Below are 21923 nucleotides of genomic sequence, written 5' to 3' on the forward strand. Positions count from 1 at the left end.
AGTTTTAACAAAAGGCTCATAAACTCTTTTTATGATACTGTAAAACTGGAGAGCTCATGACTGTTAAAATATAAGCTTCATGTTACATGTAACTAAGGCAAGGAGGAGAGAGTAAAAATGTAAGTTTTAAAATGTATCTTGTATTACATATTAAATGCATGCGGAAAATACTGCACACATGTTCAGTTTCAAAGGCAAAGCTGAGGACAAGCAGTAGGGTGAATGATCCCATGGGCGAAAAAAAAATGAAGTGAGGAATGGATTGCTGTTCCAAGTTCTCCAGAGGATATGCTATGTTGGTGGTTAGAGGTCACTTTCTATATTTCCTGATTATAAATAAGAAGGTATCATTAAAGGCACATTCAGCTGCTATTTGGTTAATCTAAGTTATAATTTTGGGTCCAATAAAGTTTGAAAATTATTATTTATTTTTTACTTAGGAATGAGACCCTCCAAAGTGACTTGTGTATTAAGAAGAGGTCTGAAGAGATGTCCAGGGTTTGTCAAAGGCAGCTGGAGGCGCTCATAATTTTTATCCATCCCAGAACCCAGTGCGGGAAGAGGCTCTCTCCTCTGCTGTAGCCCCCCTTTCCAACCAGTTCTGATGGTGATGGGCCTAAAGCATTAACACTGGCTGCAGTGTGGCATCTTGTACCATAATCTCATCTCCATGTTTTTACTGCAAAGGGATGTCAAGAGTCCTGAATCCCAAACCTTCAGCTATTAATGTAAGAAGATCTACAGAAGACCAAACAACCTCATATCAAAGTGGAGATCAGTGGATATATGACTGAACATATGTTACAACATAGGCCCATTTTATTTTAACATTCTTAAAAATTTTTTCTAATATACAAATTCATAATTTAATTTTAAAAGCAGACAAATTATAGACCAAATAAAAAATTAAATTATGGATTGTAAAGTAAATCAAAATGTTGACCTTGATGCCATATACTGAGATTTTAATCTACCGATTTTGAACAGATTTTATTATCTTTTAAATATGGAAGTACAATTGAACAAAATATATAAATAAATCACATACCATCACCATTAAACCGTTTAGCCTAGCACTAAAAGCTGCATCAAATTGATGTATTTCACCAGCCAACCATAAAATAAGAAAAATCACTACAAGTTGAGAATCAGCTGAATACACTTTATACTTACGACACCATATTGTTTCTGAATTCTGATGTGCCTATAATCAATTGTAATTACTTTGCTTTTAAAAGATATAAATATTTTAATGATTTTTATAAGAATGACTTTTCCACGTAATGGAAATAATAATATGAAGCTACAGATAAATTTCTTAAGAAAATAACTTGGTTAGATATATTAAATGTCTTCTCATAACCTGATCTAAAATGCAATTTTCCCCCCAGATATATTACACAAAGAGTTGGAAAAAGACTTTTAAAAACTAAGTGAAAACAGTTCTTTGCAGAGTGCTATGGACTTGGGAAAAGATACCAGTCAGCATAAATCAGATTGAAAATCTAATTTACCTAGATATGACGATCCTGTAAGAATCCTTTTATAGTGTTGTTTTCTAAACGTAGCTGCTTTAATTTTGTTCTTACCATGAGTTGGGTTTAAGTTATTATCTTTATTTACACTGTAGATAGACTTACAAATTGTAAATACTCTTGATAAGTTTTAAGAATTGGTGTTTTGATTGTGTATTGAGTATGTAAAGCATAGTGGTCCGACATTTAGTAGAGCTATAAAACAAATTCTTTATATTTCAACGAACATAGAGAAAACAAATGGAGCATGATTTTAGGAGGGGACCGCACGGTCTGAATCAGTTAGAAAAAAATGAGTTCTACAGCCCCATACACCAAGTGACTGAACCGTAAAATAAATATGGAAGTTGCTAATAGCAGTTAGCCCCAGTAAAAACATGATAAAAGGCTCTTTGACAGTAAGAAACCTTGGAAGCTGGGGCAAATACAAAATCTAGTTTGTAGGGACTGGCAGTATCCTGCTGTCTTTAGTAGGGGTTTCTGACGACGTCTAGTTCATCTCCTTAAGTTGAAGTGATCTATCAAAAGGGCTTGGTTCCGGTCTTCCCTGGCGGCGCAGTGGTTGAGAATCTGCCTGCTAATTCAGGGGACACAGGTTCGAGCCCTGGTCTGGGAAGATCCCACATGCCGCAGAGCGGCTGGGCCCGTGAGCCACAACTACTGAGCCTGCGCATCTGGAGCCTGTGCTCCGCAACAAGAGAGGCCGCGATAGTGAGAGGCCCGCGCACTGCGATGAAGGGTGTCCCCCCCACCCCGCTTGCCACAACTAGAGAAAGCCCTAGCACAGAAATGAAGACCCAACACAGCCAAAAAAAAAAAAAAAAAAAAAAAAACCCACCAAAAAACCAAGCATTTTGAAGCCCTTAAAAAAAGAAAAAAAAAAAAAGCCTTGGTTCCGAAGAGCAGTCAAAATCATTTGAACTTTAAAAACATATTAAAAAAAAAAAAAAACTACAGTAGTATTGGCAGAGCACTTACTCCTTGATCCAGTCAAAATGGTAGAATATGCTGTAGTGCAGTATCGTTTTGTACTTGGATACATGTTTTTGAAGTTATCAGCCCATATAAGCTTACTCAAAGTCTTGTTTGTTCATTTTAAATACAATAATCGTAGCCACTGATTTTGATGACATTTTTAACTTTCTTTTTATAAGATAAAAATGCTCAGAGAAAAATTTTAGATACTGATGATTCTCTCAGTATTTGCTCAAATTAGGAGCCCGTAAGATAATATTTAATAAAATCCAACCCTGATCACCTCTCTGAGTTCTTAACTTATCACTGTATTAGACACCCGCCACTCCTCTTCACCCCCCTCCCCCCATGCCAAAGCATTACGGCTTTGAAATGACTCTTATTGGGTTACATAATTTTTGACCAGTTTCTGTATTTCTTCTTGGAATCCTTCAGTGAAATGGAACTAAAAGAAGAAATTTCAGATGCAGAACAGCATTATTTTTTCCCCATAAACATTACCAGAACTATTTCCATCTCAAGAATCAATGCTTTTTCTTTTAAACATCTTTATTGGGGTATAATTGCTTTACAATGTTGTGTTAGTTTCTGCTGTATAACAAAGTGAATCAGCTATATGTATACATATATCCACATATCCCCTCCCTCTTGCATCTCCCTCTCAGTCCCACCCCTCTAGGTGGTCACAAAGCACCGAGCTGATCTCCCTGTGCTATGGGGCTGCTTCCCACTAGCTATCCATTTTACATTTGGTAGTGTATATATGTCAATGCTATTTTCTCACTTCATCCCAGCTTACACTTCCCCCTCCTCATGTCCTTAAGTCCATTCTCTACATCTGCATCTTTATTCCTGTCCTGCCCCTAGATTCATCAGAACCATTATATTTTTTTAGATTCCATATATATGTGTTAGCATACAGTATTTGTTTTTCTCTGACTTACTTCACTCTGTATGACAGACTCTAGGTCCATCCACCTCACTACAAATAAGTCAATTTCGTTTCTTTTTATGGCTGAGTAATATTCCATTGTATATATGTGCCACATCTTCTTTATCCATTCATCTGTGGATGGACACTTAAACTGCTTCCATGCCCTGGCTATTGTAAATAGTGCTGCAGTGAAGATTGTGGTACATGACTCTTTTTGAATTATGATTTTCTCAGGGTATACGCCCAGTAGTGGGATTGCTGGATCATATGGTAATTCTATGGAGAATAATTCTATGGAGAACAATTCTATGGAGAGCCTCCATACTGTTCTCCATAGTGGCTGTATCAGTTTACATTCCCACCAACAGTGCAAGAGGGTTCCCTTTTCTCCGAGGGAGGAACACTCCCAAACTCATTCTACGAGGCCACCATCACCCTGATACCAAAACCAGACAAAGATGTCACAAAGAAAGAAAACTACAGGCCAATATCACTGATGAACATAGATGCGAAAATCCTCAACAAAATACTAGCAAACAGAATCCAACAGCACATTAAAAGGATTATACACCATGATCAAGTGGGGTTTATCCCAGGAATGCAAGGATTCTTCAATATATCCAAAATCAATCAACGTGATATACCATATTAACAAATTGAAGGATAAAAACCATATGATAATCTCAATAGTTGCAGAAAAAGCTTTCGACAGAATTCAACACCCATTTATGATAAAAACTCTCCAGAAAGTAGGCATAGAGGGAACCTACCTCAACGTAATAAAGGCCATATATGATAAACCCACAGCCAACATCATTCTCAATGGTGAAAAACTGAAAGCATTTCCTCTAAGATCAGGAACAAGACAAGGTTGCCCAGTCTCACCACTATTATTCACCATAGTTTTAGAAGTTTTAGCCACAGCAATCAGAGAAGAAAAAGAGATAAAAGGAATCCAAATCAGAAACGAAGAAGTAAAGCTGTCACTGTTTGCAGATGACATGATACTATACATAGAGAATCCTAAAGAATCAGTGATTTTTTTTCCCAATGCCTTCTGGGAATCGTTCTGTAGCAAAGACTGCAGAACAGAGGGAACTACATAAAGAAGATTAAATGATCCAAGTATAAAGCCGATGGTGAACCTTCTTTTTCATATGTCCCTATGGGATCCTCTTTGCCTACTTGGATGGCTGGCAAATAGTGTACTGTGCCTTTAAATGCATGCGTGTGCGCGCACACACACACACACAATGTCAACAGGGATGCTTGGAAATGCTTATGCAGTTATTCTTGACTTTTAATATTATAAATGTTTTCTTTAGTTTAGTTTAGATTGGATACTAATCAATTTTTACCAAAAATGATTCACTTCCTTTAACCTTTACATCGAAAGATATGTGAAAATGCGTACTCTATTTTTTCTCATTCAAATTATGAACTTGTTAAGCGCACACACACATACACGTGCACAAACACACACACACTTATTTCCCCAAGGTAAATAAAATGTAGTTTATTCAATTAAGGAGTAACTAAAATGATTAGTAGCATTTCAGTGCCTTATAAACAAAACTCATCACTGCACTGTGTTCAAAAGCTTTGGTCATTGTACAGCAGGGAGTTCATTTGATCAAAATTTAGAGAACATCAGGGTTGGAAGGAAGTATATCTCATCTTATTGAACCACACGTTAGTAGTTGAATCCATGGGATGCTATCTCTGCCAAGGGATCACTGACTATACGGTGTATACCTCCAGTAAAAAGGAAAAAAAATATACTCTCTAAACACAGACTATTACTAGTAAGACATTTATTAATTGTATTATTAAATTGTTTCTAAAATCCATTATTATTGCAATGGTGAAGAGGTAAATGCAAAGCTAACCTCAGTCAGAAGTGTATTACAGTTAGGTTGACAGTAAATTACAAGAGAAATGCACTGACTATAAATCTGTTACAGAATATGTAATACTGTACATTAAAACAGGATGAAGAAGCTACATGAATTGGCAACATTTTATATCATTAAAAAACCATTGAAAACCTAAAAATGATGCTTGCATATAGCTGCAGATACTAGAAAATCTTTCATTTTAAAAGTTAATTCTGTACCATTCTTTTAAAAAATTTATCATCGTCATATGCAGGTATGTATTGTTTATATCAAGTGATTTTCGTGCCTAGATATAATTTAAGACTGTTAAATATAAATTCATATTTACTTTCATATAAAAATATATATAAAAATAGAGTATTTAAAGGAGGTGGATATTCATACTAAGGAACTGATCAATCAAAATAGTTTTATGTTTTTGTATAGTAATGAAATTGAGGTATTCGTACATTTGGTAATTTCAGCTAAATACTGAATTAACCCTCTCAGCCTTTTTTCCCCAAAAGGAAAATAATCCGTTAAGAGCCATTGTAACTGTGAGATGTTATCTCACAACAAAGCGTTTGTACAATAAAAAAATTTACTATCTTAAACCTGAAGTATAGAAGAGAAAGTTCTCAGTACTAGGATTAGATATGTTTTATATGTATGCCACAGTTTTATAAAAAAATAATTCTATGTCTTTTCTAAATCTGGATTAGATACAGTTGCTCAGGAAAATCAAAATACAGTTACTAGTAACAGAGTAGTATTTGTGGACATATACAAACGCTTTCTGGAAATAAATGCCTATGCACTTGAGAATGCTTAATCCTTTGCAAAATATTTACATAAAATATAATTGCAATCTTAAATTATATAGAGTTCTAACAGCAAACAAAAGCTTTCTTAAGTAATATCATCAATGAAACACAATAAAGTAACCCAAGAAGAACTGTATTTTCTCACTTTAAAATTACATATTTAATCAACTTAGACTGCAGTTACCCATCCAAGTTCACAGACAGGCTAGGAGGGAATGTTTATGAAAACTACAAAGAATACAAAGAAATATATTGGTGTTTTACCTGTAAAATATTACACTTCCTATCGCTTTCAGAGAATCTCTTAGAATTCCCTGGAGGAGCATTACTATTCTTTTCCTTTCAGTTATAGGATGTTAAAAATCTAGGAAGAAGCAGTTTTCATAAGCATTGGATTCACAAAGCCTAAAGCCTCATCAAAGCCATGTTTTCTCCTGGTAAAGGGCACAAGTGTCATCCCCACTTGCAGGTGTAATGTAATTCCTTTTTCCCCTTTCCAATACTAAGGTAACGATAAAGATGATAAGGCAATACTCAAGAGCATTATCTTTTCCCCCATGTTTCAAATGTCTATATTTCTCTTTATTATCACAATGCAATACCCAGGCGGCCACAGTGGATCTAGTTTATGATTATACTTCAGGTCACCATTTTCTAGTTCTGTCTTTCATCTTAAAACCAGCTGATTTCCATGTGCACATCCTAACTTTATAAAGCTGTAGAAAAAGGAAGTGTTATGACCTTTTTTAGCTACGTGTGCATTGGTGTGTTTGTGTGTGCCGGTGTGCCTCAGCATGGGTGGTGGAACCAAAATACACATCATGCACAGGATTTGGCTACCAAACCATCGTCCGGGTGAGTGACTTGAATCCTATTCCAAGTTCAGTCCTTCTGCAGAGTCTGCACAATTCTTTCACTGGCACACATCCTGCTGAGAAGGATTTCAGAGCAAACCTGATTAACTGGACCTCTGACATGATACGGTGATTGAACATTTGTTACAGAGTCTTGTTGTCGTTGTTGTACTTTGCTTTGATTGCTGAAATATTTTCCCACAATATGATTTCTTGATCGATTCATTTTAAGAAAGTGATATTCTTTGGATAATTTTGATTTCACTACCTGCAAATAAAGAGCAAAAAAAAAAATAGTGAGGTAAAAGCAAGGACATTTGAGACCTGCAGAGAGCAGGATAATTAACTCACAAACTTGAAAAAAACATCTCTAGCACATAGATGTTACAGATGTTGCCCAAAGGACATGAATATGATTGACATGACCAAGAACCAATGTAACTTATCTTTCAAAAAGGACCAAGGTTGAAATTAGAATTTCTGTTCCTTTTCTTACCTCAGGGCAGCTGTCTTTAATGCCACTAAGGAGTAGTCTCAGATAGTGTCTCTGCCTCACTGCTGTGTGTGTGTGTGTGTTTAGGCCAGATGCTAACATACAGAGGACACTAACATGCCTTCGCTGAGTCACTGATTCAAACATGGTACTCTAAGCCTGTCATGGCACCCTTTTATAGAATGATAGCTACAACTATTTGCAGAGAAAAGAGAAAATAGTTTTGCATTGCACACCCATAAGCTGACGCTGTTACAGTTAGTAGTTTCATTTCTCTGGGCACTTAGTAAGTCATGGTATCTGAAGGCGCAGCCTATGCTCTATTAAGCTAATAACTTTATATATGTTTGTACATATGTATAGTTTTACCTTAAAATTGTTTTGAATAGGCAGTATAAGCATTTATAAAGCATAAAAGAGTATATAATAAAACGTTTCCTTCCCATCTCTTCTCCTCACTTTCAATCACTCAACAGCCTCCCCAGAAGCAACATATATTATAGTTTCTTCTGGATTCTCTTCATGGACATTTTATGAATATTAACACACACACATGAAAACAAAGAGGCCATATTTATTGTCTATTTGTACAGTATGTAAAACTTTGCTCTGGTGAAATCCTGTAATTGTCAGCTTTAATCACTGGGCTAATATATCTCAGGGAGTTAGCAACAAAAGTCAGAGAAAATGAGGTGGGGACCCAGAGAGACTGGGGGAGGGGAGGGCTGAGAAGTAGGGAAAAGAGAAAATACTGGCAAAAATTTTTTGGGTGTGTTTACAAATTAATAGCAAATCTTTAATTTCATCAAATTAATGCAACTGTAAGACATTTTCAGTCACTATGGACACATTATTTATTACTGATGACTAATGAAAGCAACACTAGCACATATGGATTTTTAAAATTCTTTTGAGGGCTATGTAATGATTTAGGTACATATTTTTTGATCCCATATAAAAGAATGCAATGAAAACAGTTCCAACAATATAGAGTATTTGAAAAAAGTAGCATGCGATCTATTTCGAAGGTAGGTATTTTTAGTTATGTTGTAAGTTAGAGGGAACCATTTTAGAAGAGTTGTTTGAATAGAAATTCTGTAACAGTCTATCCCGAAAGGTTAAAAGCAGTGATCTTTAGGTGGACGAATTACAGGCAATTTAAAATGTATTCTTCGTAAATTTTTGGTCTTGACTTTTTAATTTTACTGCAATGAATGTGCATTACTTTGTAATCGTAAAAACATTGAAGCTATTCCCATTTTGAAGACAAATATAACAGGAATGCCTTTTAAAGACAATATACCCTGCTAACCCCAAATAAATGAATTGTTTTTTTTGTAACTATGGGAGGTTTGGCTTTTCATGATCAGGCCCTCAGATGAAGTAACTCTTAAGAAGTTCAGTGAAATCAGCGGATTGTGGTGAGGAATCCCTATGGATCGTAATTTACAGCTCAGTCTGCAGTTAACCACTGATTAATATTCCAGGTCCCGACGTTGTGAGTTTCTATTATGCACCGCTCCTTCTACGTCTGTTTGGTTGTACAATAACTTTAAATATGATAGGCTGGGGAGGTGCACCAATGTTTTCCTGAAGGTTTTGTCCATTTTGGAGGAGGTTTGTATTCACCTATAGCAAGATAAGTGAACATTCTTAAGGAAGTTTACTTAAGGAAACACTGAAGCATAAATATTACAGTATACCCTGAAAAAATATTATTCCAATGTTCTGAAGCCAAAATAAGGTTAATTTTGTTTATATAATGTTATCTTAAGTTCTGGCTTTTTCAATTGCCTGATGATCTGCATGCTAATTACATGAAAAATATAAAAAGGTTCATCCCAAAGCAAAAAGGTCATATTCCTTAAAAATTTTAATGTTTTGTGTGATTTCAGGGTTGCACTTAATGTTGCATTACCAGTGTTGGATAATGCTAGTTTAAATGCTTACAGTAATCTTGAAAGTGACTCATAAAAGGGATATACAAAAAATACCTGTTTCCAGTGTATTTGCTGAAGCATGTAGCTTCCACTTGGGAGTAGTGTCAGTATTTTGCTAGATCACAGTGGGAAGGTTGATGATATACTTCTATTTTTAAATCACTAAGATGATCTCTGGGAAAGGAAGATGGAATGATGGCGTCTCCGCCAGCTTCTGAGGACCAGCCTAATGCCTCCTACAGGGAAAACTTCTATTATGCTATATGAGATTGACCCCTACACAGCCACGCCAGGGATTGGCCCAACAATACCTAAGTCAGTTGGTTTCCTTTGAAAACTATTTTTCAGGAAATAATCAAAGATAATGAGTTTCCCAATTCCTTTGTTAAGCCAGTATCACCCTGATGAATCCTAAAAGCTGACAAATCTACAGAGAAAGAATGATTTCAATTTTGATTTGTCAAAACACAGACATAAAAAATCCTCCCAAAATGTTATTGTAAATGGAATCTAGGAGCATTTAAAAACTCTAGCAGTATTATGGGCTGTATTAGTAGCACATACAATTTATTCCAGGAATGTTAAGCTTCAATATTATGAAATATTTTGTCATAGGAAATTACCAAAGAATTATTTGTAGCTATATGATTGTTTTCCCTGAAAACGCAAAGAAATCTACAGTAAAATAAGGAGATATTTTAAAGTTAATATTTAAAAATTATATAGCTTTCTATAGTCTATCAATAATTAATAAGAAATATATTAAAGATTTCATTACAATATTAAAACAACTTCATCAAGTTCAATGATAATCTATAGGACACAGGTGAAGAATGTGTCAAAAATTTAATGAGTCATAAAAGAAAACATGAATAAATGGAAAGACATAACATGTCAAATCGTCCCAAGTTAATTAAAGAGCTATTCCAATTTTAATCACAGCAGGATTTGGGGGTATGTGACAAAGGAATTCTAAAACAGATCTTAAAGAATAAATGTAGGAAAATAGCCAAGACCATTTGGAAAGAAAAAAAAGCAGTGATGAGAGGATACTTTCAATACCAGATATTCATTCATCAGCAGGACTTGAGTCTACCATCAACCTACCATGGACTCAATTTGTTGTCTGTATAAGCAAGTATAAGAAGAATTCAATACTGAGATAGAAAAAAACAAAATTTCACACTGCAGGTTAAAATGTATTTTATAAACTGCCCGTTCCCTAAAAATTTTAATAGAGAAATAAGGTAGTTCTAAATAGCACCCAATGTCATATAAATCCAGTGACCATAAATGTTGACAGCCTAATAGTTGTTTTTTTTGTTTGTTTTTTTGCGGTACGTGGGCCTCCCACTGCCGCGGCCTCTCCCGCCGCGGAGCACAGGCTCCAGACGCGCAGGCCCAGCGGCCACGGCTCACGCGCCCAGCCGCTCCGCGGCATGCGAGACCCTCCCGGACCGGGGCACGAACCCGGGCCCCCCGCATCAGCAGGTGGACTCCCAACCACTGCGCCACCAGGGAAGCCCAGTCTAATAGTTTTAATTACACGGGATTAAAATCAAGAGTGTGTGTTTAAAATGGAGCTAAGTGCCGAACTGCTAATAGGGTCTCCAATGAAGAAGGGAGTGAAAATTGAGGGGGTGTGTGTAGTGTAAAAACAAAAATATTTTTGTTTTTATTGTATATACTTATTTAAAAATGTTTAGCATTAGCAAGAATTCATGCAATCCTTTTATAACAGAAAAGCAGAAGAGAAACAAAGTGATGCTGTATCTTACAAAATTAAAATTTATGATTTATTTTTGCCATATAATATCCATCTTTCAATCTTCAGACTTCTCTGTGTTAGGAAACACATGGAGTAATTCAGATATGGTCCCTACCCTCAAGGGGACTATATAAAGACACATGTCTAAGACACTTGAAGTAAGAACAAGAATGAAATGACTTCAAAGACATTGTCTGAGACTAGATCCCCAAGGTCAGGCACCATGTTGTTTCCGTGTAATGGATAGTTCCTTAGTAAGTATATTAAGGAGACAGTGCTAATTTATGGTGGCCATGATAACTTGCTCACACAGCTATTATTTCTTTGAACTTATTTGTAAAATTTGGTGTCTGATATTGCCGTCAAACTGCTCTCTCTGAGTTTCCAAATATTACTGTACTTTACCTACTCTTACTGACTCTAAAGTGGAGGAAGAGGAATTAGCTACATTTTTAAGTCTTGGAAATGTTATGCAAGTGAAGGATGTTTGATACCTGTACAGTAAAGAGCGAACTGTTTCTTTTCTTTGATCTCATGTGTAGAAATGTGCCCATGTGAGTCCTTCCAAAATCAGAGGACCATTTGGGGTTACTAAATTCCAACTACAGTGGCGACTGGAATGTGGCTTTGAAAGAGAGGTGTTAGCAATACAAATGTTAGGTTTATCTCTGGGGCATAATAGTAGTAAACAACAAAAATGAGCGATTAGAAAATGGTGAAAGATTTAGGTCTTGGACCAGAGACAAAGGACTCTAGATGTTTGTGGACGGTGGTCACCTCAATCAGAGACAAATACTAACGTCTTGATCCTTCCAAAAGCTTCTCTAAATCTGGGTGCATCCGACTCAACAACTGAGAAAGAGACGCATCTACCTAGAGGAAAAAGGAACTACTACATATGGTTAATAGCACATACCCATGTGATTGGGGAAATGTTTACATTACTTGAAACATGAGTGTTAGCTGGAGTTTTATTGTTCTTTTTTTGCCACTTTAAAATAATCCAAAGTAACTCCTTGTCTTTAGTTTTGTTGTCATTATTTTCTTTTTGTGACTTTGCTGTGTCAAATTGTACTTAAAATTAGGAAGAGAGAGTGAAGGACAATTGGTCTCCATAAAGTGTGATAACCTGTTAGGTCAGCATTGTTCCCTAATCACAAGTATAAGTGTAATAATAAAATTTTTTTTTTCTCACAGCAATGTTCAAATTTAGATTAAGTTACAAATAGGAATAGACTTTTAAGTAAGGATTATAGTGTTTCAAAACAGTAATAGATTTTTATTATAGTATCTATGGAAACTTGGAGAGTAATTTTGGAGCTGGAATCAAGGGCTGCAATGGGGATAAGATATTATAGGTTATGTAGATGATCACATTTTTCTGTGACTCAGTCCAACAAAAAATCTGTGCTTTGGTGTGTAGAAGTAACTTTTGCTTTCTCTTAGGCTTCTTATATGCTAAGAAGTCTCCCACTTTATGATCGTATATCTTTCCACATCTCTATATAATTAAGGACTTGGGCACACAGACATTTTAGAAGGCATACAAATGCCCATAATTCAACTTGACTGGTTTGGGTCAATGGCTATTGTAAGACTTCCCAAACAAATGAAAAAGTGTTATAAATTACAGGACAAAAGTACATGGCAACTTTTACTATTAAATTCATGTAACTTCAACACTCAAAATTGATTTCACATAAATAGTCATCAGAATGAATGTGTTACCATGTCAATTAATTGCTGCATCTAAAATAACTATGAATTTCCTTTTTTAAAAATTTATTTTTGCCGGGCGCGGTGGCGCGTGCCTGTAGTCCCAGCTACTCGGGAGGCTGAGGCAGGAGGATCGCTTGAGTCCAGGAGTTCTGGGCTGTAGTGCGCTATGCCGATCGGGTGTCCGCACTAAGTTCGGCATCAATATGGTGACCTCCCGGGAGCGGGGGACCACCAGGTTGCCTAAGGAGGGGTGAACCGGCCCAGGTCGGAAACGGAGCAGGTCAAAACTCCCGTGCTGATCAGTAGTGGGATCGCGCCTGTGAATAGCCACTGCACTCCAGCCTGGGCAACATAGCGAGACCCCGTCTCTTAAAAAAAAAAAAAAAAAAAAAAAAAATTTATTTTTATACAGCAGGTTCTTATTAGTTATCTATTTTATACTTATTAGTGTATACATGTCAGTCCCAATCTCCCAATTCATCCCACCCCCCCCTCCGCCCCCGCTGCTTTGCCCCCTTTGTGTCCATACGTTTGTTCTCTACATCTGTGTCTCTATTTCTGCCCTGCAAACCAGTTCATCTGTACCATTTTTCTAGATTCCACATATACGCGTGAATATACGATATTTGTTTTTCTCTTTCTGGCTTACTACACTCTGTATGACAGTCCCTAGATCCATCCACGTCTCTACAAATGACCCAATTTCGTTCCTTTTTATGGCTGAGTAATATTGCATTGTATATATGTACCACATCTTCTTTATCCATTCATCTGTCAATGGGCGTTTAGGTTGCTTCCATGTCCTGGCTATTGTAAATAGTGCTGCAATGAACATTGGGGTGCATGTGTCTTTTTGAACTATGGTTTTCTCTGGGTGTATTCCCAGTAGTGGGATTGCTGGATCATGTGGTAATTCTATTTTTAGTTTTTTAAGGAACCTCCATACTGTTCTCCATAGTGGCTGTATCGTTTCTTTTTAATTTAATTTAATTTTTTTTTATACAGCAGGTTCTTATTAGTTATCTATTTTATACATATTAGTGTATATATGTCAATCCCAATCTCCCAATTCATCACACCACCACCTCCCCACCCTCAATCTACATTCCCACCAACAGTGCAAGAGGGTTCCGTTTTCTACACACCCTCTCCAGCATTTGTTGTTTGTAGATTTTCTGATGATGCCCATTCTAACCGGTGTGAGGGGATACCTCACTGCAGTTTTGATTTGCATTTCTCTAATAATTAGTGGTGTTGAGAAGCTTTTCATGTACTTCTTGGCCATCTGTATGTCTTCTTTGGAGAAATGTCTATTTAGATCTTCTGCCCATTTTTTGACTGGGTTGTTTGTTTTTTTAATATTGAGCTGCATGAGCTGTTTATATATTTTGGAGATTAATCCTTTGTCCGTTGATTCGTTTGCAAATATTTTCTCCCATTCTGAGTGTTGTCTTTTCGTCTTGTTAATAGTTTCCTTTGCTGTGAAAAAGCTTTTAAGTTTCACTAGGTCCCATTTGTTTATTTTTGTTTTTATTTCTATTACTCTAGGAGGTGGGTCAAAAAAGATCTTGCTGTGATTTATGTCAAAGAGTGTTCTTCCTGTGTTTTCCTCAAAGAGTTTTATAGTGTCTGGTCTACTATGAATTTTCAAAAAGCCAATATAAAAAGGGAAAGCTTGGTGAATTGGAAAAGTGTCAGGCAGATTACAAGCAAATACCTTTTCTAAAACTGATCTTGACTTGAATAACACCCAAGGAACTTCTGATGTGGTTCCAGATTCACAGAAGAAAATAGAAAACAATTTTCAGTGGTGCCAGTGTTCCAAAATCTCTAGACCAGATTAGGGGGGAATGCTCTGATTACAACTGTGTTTCACAATCATGGGTAGGGTCTGAGGAATGAGGGTAATGGATTTTTAAGGTTAGAAAACACGAGCTTGACCAGGCAAAACCTGCTAACACAATCTTTTAAGATGAATGTATACTATTGAAGTACTTTTTATTTGGTATTGTCATTCTGCATTCAATCCAACATCCAGTCACAAAAGTTATGACCAGCTGCAAAATTAGTTTAAGAATTCACAGAAATAGAATAAAAATAAAGTGACAAACAATAGCTAGAAGCCAGTCCTTATAATTTCATTTCAGGAAATCACGCAATTTTTACAGATAATAAGGAATTCTTTCATCTACCCCCCCACCCCCAATATTTAATTATGGCCACATGAAACAAGCTATGTTTTGAGTGAAGGGAGTCCAACTTCTGAATGGGTCAAAGATGCCGAGGATTAGAGGGCAAGACTAAAGTTTTCTTTAGGAATGAGGATTTTTTTTTTCATTTTGTGTTTTGGTGTTTCCAGATATGCAATGTCTCTGTCTCCCATCCTACCTCCAAATCTTCAACACTTTTTACCTGACAGCTGAGGCTTTTTCATTCCTGTCCCCAGTCAGAGCTCAGTTCCTGACTTTGGGAACAAATTCTGCTCTGAAGTGGGAATATTCATTAGCGGGAACTACAGATCAGTAGTTTACCTATTTCATGTTAAACTGTTGGTTCTATCTTACACGTCTACGCAGTTCCCCAGAGACTAACTCCCTGTCTTAAACTCAGTTTCCTAAGTGGGTGAGTATTCATGTAACTGGATTCTTGATACTATTTGAATAACCTTTGTTAGTCTAATCGATTTCAAGCTACGTTACTTCCCTGCTCTATTTAGATGGACATGTTGTGTCTTGGAATCTATTTTGATCTTAACTCACAGGTGTTTGTTTCCATCCATCTCTCCTGAACTTAGAATTTATATTTAAGAATATGGCACTATTGGGAGTTCCCTGGTGGCCTAGTGGTTAGGATTCTGAGTTTTCACTGCCATGGTACAGGTTCAATCCCTGGTAGGGGAACTGAGATCCTGCAGCTGCACAGAGCGGCCAAATATATATATATATATATATATATATATATATATATATATATATATATATATATGGCACTAAAATGTTATTTAGAAAACAATTTGTGTGGACCAACATTTCTTAGTGCTGGAATCACTGTAGGAATTTGCCCAGCACTATCCTGGCCTTTTTAAAAGAGATCTACTAGGCCATTGCATTTCTTGTCAGAAGAGCTCTCCAGCATCCTGTCTGAGGTGGCACATGACTGACTGACTGCTGGTATGTAGGGGGCTTGGGGAGAAGTTTGGGGGCTCTACTTTTCAGCAGCCAATTTCACTTTTGGCTTTCTGATTTTAGCTTCTAGATTAGTTTGCTCTTTGCTTTCCCTGTGTTTCTGAGTCTAGACTCTCTGCTGTTCAACTTTAGAAGAAATCATATGTATGGTTGTAGGTTCTTGACTGCATGGGTTGGGGTAAGGGACTCAGGGTCCACCAGTTTTGCACACAGACTTTTAACCAATTGTTTTCTGACGTGTGCTGTAGCCCTGCCTTCCTCAGCACGTGGCTCCTTCAGGTCTGAGCCATTCAGACGTACCGCGGGTCAAGGGTGCCCCTCCTATAATTGGTGTTTCTCCTCTCTAAGCACTTTATTTTTTTAGGGAAAATATGAACTTTTATTCTTTAAAGCTAGGAACCAATTTTTAATGTATTTTTTAGTTTTTATTGAAATATAGTTGATTTACAGTGTTGTGTTAGTTTCAGGTGTACAGCAAAGTGATTCAGTTGTGCATATATCTATCTATGTATTCTTTTTTAGATTCTTTTACATTATAGGTTATTATAAGATATTGAGTATAGTTCCCTGTGCTATACAGTAGGTCCTTGTTAGGCACTTTACGTTGTAAATTCCTTTGCAGGCTAAGTCAAACTTCTTAAAATGAATTCTGTCTGTTATGAGTTATTTCTTATTCTGTCTTTTTTTTTGGGGGGTGGTGGTGGTGAAGATTTATGTCTTTAAAGTCTTTTTCGTGGAGTTTCAAGTGGAAGAGAAGATAAATGCTTGTGGTCAATCTGCCACATTTAATCTGTACTCCAAACGTGATTTTAGACCTTATTGTCTATGCTAGTTTTCCCAAAGTGTGTTTACTGAGGTGTTAATAGCTGTTATTAAAAAAAGAAAAGTGGTTCTGTGGCCAACATTTTGGGAAAAACTGGGTCAAACTAAGCTAAACTGTCTCTTTGCTGTAAGGGCTTTTGGGATCATTTAATATACTAATACTATTTAAGAATCTTAAAGTGGAGGGGCATACAGTATTTCCCAAACCGCAGATCCTGTTTTCACCAGGCTAGAACGCTAAAACCTAAAGTAGGAAAAATGCTAATCAAAGCAGTTCAAAGTCCATCTCAGCTTGGCACTTAAAGGTTGGTAGTGAAACCTCCAGCAATGAGCGTTCATTGCACAGAATATGAGATAAAATAGTGATGTGTCAGCATCTCTTTCTAAGGCATACTGACATTCCATGTTCCAGTAGTGCAGAGGTTGGGCTGGATAGCTGCCTCCTGGGGATATAGTACCAGTGCAACGTAGAGTGACTGACACTTTTCTTTGTTCATCCTCCATTATAACTGTCCTTCTTAAGAGAGATACCCTGATGTTATTGGGTATCCACCATTCCATAGAGGATGGTCCCTTTGGAAGAGGATTTTGTTCCAATCCATCTCAGGAAAGGTTGGGCTCCATTATGGCTAATGAGTTCATTCTCACCAGGCACCGATCTTGAATCTAATCGGCCACTAGAAAAGGCTAGAATTCACTTGCAAATGGAATGAACATGAATTATTTTACACAGAAAGGACGGTTTAGAATTATCTTCCAAAAAACGGGGTGTGGGAATGGTAGGTAGTGAAAGCTTCTGTGACTCTTCTTTAGTTACAGAGCCATTGAAAGATTTCAGGTGACACCATTCCATTTGCAGTGTAGAAACATTACACCTGGTGGGGGCAGGAAAGATGAACTCAAGTAGTTCAAAGTGAAGGTTCCAAGAGGAAGATATTCTAATAGTCTAGGGCAAATGAATGACAGGGAAGAAGACCTTCCATCTCATCTTGTTCATTTACCAGCATCCTACCAACTATTTACCAGTGTCCTTGACCTGGTCCTCTCCCACATTGTCAGGAGCCTTCCTCTACCAGTCCTACCCGCTCCTGTATACTCACTCTACCCCTTAGTATTAACTATTCCCCCTCTGCCCATAAACATGCCAAAGTTGTTCCTCCTATAAACTGCCCCTAGATCACTTCCTCTTCTAAATCCAATATCTTCCCCTCTTTCTTATTGTTACTTGTTGAAAGGTTTTACCTTTTCTCACTTCTTATACCTCTTCATTCTATTGTAGTTTGCTACCTGCCCTCAATATTTTACTGAAACTACTCTTAATATGGTAAGAAAGGACCTTATCAATGCCAAAAATCAATGACTATTTAAAAATCCCTGTCTTAATAGAGTTATCTATTACACTGGACAACATTAACCCTGTTTCAATCTCTCCTTACACATTTTCACTTTTTGGTTTTCCATGGTACCCCACTCTACTAGAGCTTTCCTCTAACAGTTTATTCTCTAAATGCAAATGCTCCTATTTCTCCCAACTTGGCTTAAATATTGGTGTTTCCAAGGGTTCCTTCCTCAACTCTTCTTAGTCTTCTCACTTTCTTTGGATGATCTATTTTCATCGTTTCGACTATTACCTATCTTCTGAGGACTTCCAACTTTTTAATCTCCAGCCCCATCCTGTCCCTCAAGCTTCAGATGTGTATCTCCAACTGCCTGTTAGGATGCAGGCAGGCATCCTGGATGTCCCACAGGCATCTCAAACACAATATGTTCAAAACGTAATTCATCTTTTCCCTAAGCCTGTAGCTTCCCAGTTACTCCATGTCTCAATCGCCGGCTCAGTTCTCTAATCCGTCACCCAAGTTAGGAATCATCTTTGATTCTTCCTACACCCTCATGCCACTCATAAGATCTACAGATACATATTTAATAGGGCTTCTATTTGTCTGCTTCTCTCTTATGATTGCTGTCTCTGTCCAGGTTTGGGTGAGCCTTTATCATCTCTTACCTGACTTCTGAAAAAGTCTCCTAACTTCTCTCCCTGGCTGAGTCCTTTTCAAATCTTCCCTCCTCATGGTTCTCAGACTTAACCTATTTGAAACAAAGATGCGCTCATCTCACTTCTCTCCAAAACCTTTCACTGACTCTCCATCACTTAGAGGATAAAGTCTAAGCTCTTACCATGATCTGGCCCTAGCCTACTTTTCCCAGTCCCCTTTTATAATTGATGTTCTACAATATATAGAATTGTTTGTGATTTCCTGAGAACATCAGGTTATTTCAAAGCTACTTTGGTTCACATTGTCTTAGGGGTTGGAATGGTTCCTTCTGCTATTACCTTACTACTTGACTAGGACCAACTCATCCTTTAATAATAAACGTGGGTAGTTTTCAAGGAGAGGTTCACTCACTCCTCAGATTGGATTAGGTGCCCCTTCTTGGTATTATTATAATACCTTATTATATCTCTTTAACGTATTGTTTCATAGTATGGATTTTTATGCCTGACTCTCTGACTACAATGTGTTAAAGGTAGAAAATGTATCTTATTTATTTTTGCATTACTGCTGTTTAGCTCAAGAACTGGACTCAAAAGATAAATATTGGACAATTAAGTAAAAGAATAAATGTGGTCGAGGCAATTGGAACAGAGTATAGGGGAAAGACTTGGAAGAATATTTACGAGGTAAACAGGATTTGGTAACTAGCTGGTTGGAAGTTGCTAGGGGGCTGAAGAAACATAAGGAGGAGTCAAGGATGACCCTAGCTTGTAAATGACAGTGCAAGAGAGTGAATTCAGGAACACGAGAGAACAAGAGAGCGTGAAGGGAATATTAATTCTCAATTTGGAAACATGTTGAGTTTGAGACGCTTATAGGAATTCTACAAAATGTTTTCTACTTCATTTGACAGCAGTTAGTACAATGCCTACACAGACACTCAAAAATTTGTTGAATTAGATTTCTATTACTAACTTATTAAAAATAGCCATGCTGATAGTCAAATTCTGGGATCTGCTATAAGATGACTATACTTGAATCAGTTATTTTTTCTTGAAAAGTCAATATTTCAGTTTTTTAGAGAGATGAATTTAAAGGCTTTTTTCTTCAACTGTGTTCATAATAAACTTTGAAAGTTTGAAGGAAAAAGAGAAAACCTTTAGGTCCACAATACAGAAGGAAAACATTTCTAGGCCAGATAAGCTTTTGTTAATTTAATTAAGATTAAATAATAACAGGAAATCATCTCTGGCAAAGAACTGAAAACCTCTTCTTTCCAAGGTGTAAGAGTCAAAGGAAACCTGTGGATATCAGAGCTGGGCGGTGATGCCGGAGGGTTTCTGTGTTTTGCTTTGTTTTGTTTTGTTTTTGACTGAGTCAAAAGCTAGAGCGACATCTGCCAGAAAACAGAGACATCATAGAAAGTTTGTGCATAACAATTGGTTGTGGGTTTGCCCCTTCTGCAGCCAGGTTTGGGCTGGTAATATGTTTGTATCCTTTCCAGGTTTTAGCTCACTCACAGTAGATGTTTGCCACATAACTAAAGGCACCATCCAAAACCACTCTTGGGCGACAGCTACCTGGATCCTGTTTGTTGTCCTGTATAAACACTGGGAAAACAAATTCCACTTCTACCCATGAAGAGAAACACCTGCTTTTCTAATCAGCAGGAACATTTTAGTCGAAATTGATGCATACCAGTTAGGAAATTGTTTATAGATTCATGGTGGCAACATATCCTCTCTTGGTGACTTGACAGATGAAAGAGACACCCCAAGACCTTTAATCTCACCTATGGCAGCAAGAGCCCACTGGAGCAGGTTTGTTATGTCTAGCATAGAATTCTCACCACAAATCAAAGAGAACACATCAAGATCTTACTGTGATGATTACAGCAATCCTTCTCAGGTATCTATGAATCTATAGTGGGAATGGTTTAATTGAACACCAGAAGATATAAGGCTCCCAAACCCAAAATCTTATTGTTCTAATACAGTAGATCTTAATGCTTGCTTTTACTGTACGACAAATTCCTTTCCCAGCTCCTGAGTCCAGCACAGAGGAAGAAATGGTTGTTATTAATGAATTTCTGCCTTTAATGTTTTGTATGAGACGAGTAATCTACGTTTTCTTGGCTTGCCACCTTCATCATCAAATCATCCTTTGCAAAAAGCTTTCGATTTTCTTGATTGTTTATAATAAGCTAACAGTGACTCAAGATGTTGGGTGATAGTTTAGAAAGATTATAAAACATCCGCGTCAGCACTGGAAACTTCCTGAGGTACAAGTGGTACAAATTGTTCAAGAGTTAAGCAACAATTATGCCCAAGTGATGAATGGGTTTAGAGACTTTGTGATAAAGGGAGTCAGTTGAGAAAGATGATCTTATCAGTTCCATGTTGTAACTGGAAAGGCGAATGCTTCCAGAAGTATTTCAGCTCCAACATGAAAACATCAAAATGGATAACACTGCTCGAGAATCAACAGAGATAATTTGGGCAATACCTATACAGCTTGCCATCAAGGTGGCACACATTAGAAATAGGGTTTAATAAAACACAATTTGTGTATAATAATTGCACACAAAAAATTATAAAATCAAATAAGCGAAGTAATTTTACCTGACGTGCTTAAATCATGATTATGGAAATTAAGGATGGTTTTTATTAGTAATAATTATAAGCCAGTATTCTAGTTCTGATGGTTCAAAGAGTTTACTGCAGTTCTCAAATTCCATGACTCTTACTGTCAACTGGTTGATCCTGCGACAATCATGTGGGAAGGGCATCTTCTGTTTTTATTTTTTATTTTGTTTTAGCCGCACTGTGTGGCTTGTGGGAGTTTAGTTCCCTGACCAGGGATCGAACCCGGGCCCTCAGCAGTGAGAGCGAGGAATCCTAACCACTGGACGGCCAGGGGATTCCCGCATATTTTGTTCTTAATTGGAGCCATGTGGGAAATCAGTAGAGGACTTCTCTTTTTTAGACTTCCAGAGCACTA

At 37.0% G+C, this 21923-nt stretch overlaps 1 protein-coding gene across 1 annotated transcript in view; it reads right to left on the reverse strand.

The window, feature by feature from the left end:
* Nucleotides 1-4978: 4978 nt before the first annotated feature.
* The window catches only part of CPED1 (cadherin like and PC-esterase domain containing 1), a 297515-nt gene continuing 280570 nt past the window's right edge, over nt 4979-21923 (reverse strand). Inside the window, exon 22 of the mRNA XM_033420398.2 lies at nt 4979-7267. Coding sequence (XP_033276289.1) covers nt 7028-7267 — 240 coding nt within the window. The 3' untranslated portion in view covers nt 4979-7027. The remainder of the gene's footprint in view (nt 7268-21923) is intronic.

The sequence above is a fragment of the Orcinus orca genome, chromosome 9 (genome assembly GCF_937001465.1).
Source record: "Orcinus orca chromosome 9, mOrcOrc1.1, whole genome shotgun sequence".
Taxonomy (NCBI): Eukaryota; Metazoa; Chordata; class Mammalia; order Artiodactyla; family Delphinidae; genus Orcinus; species Orcinus orca.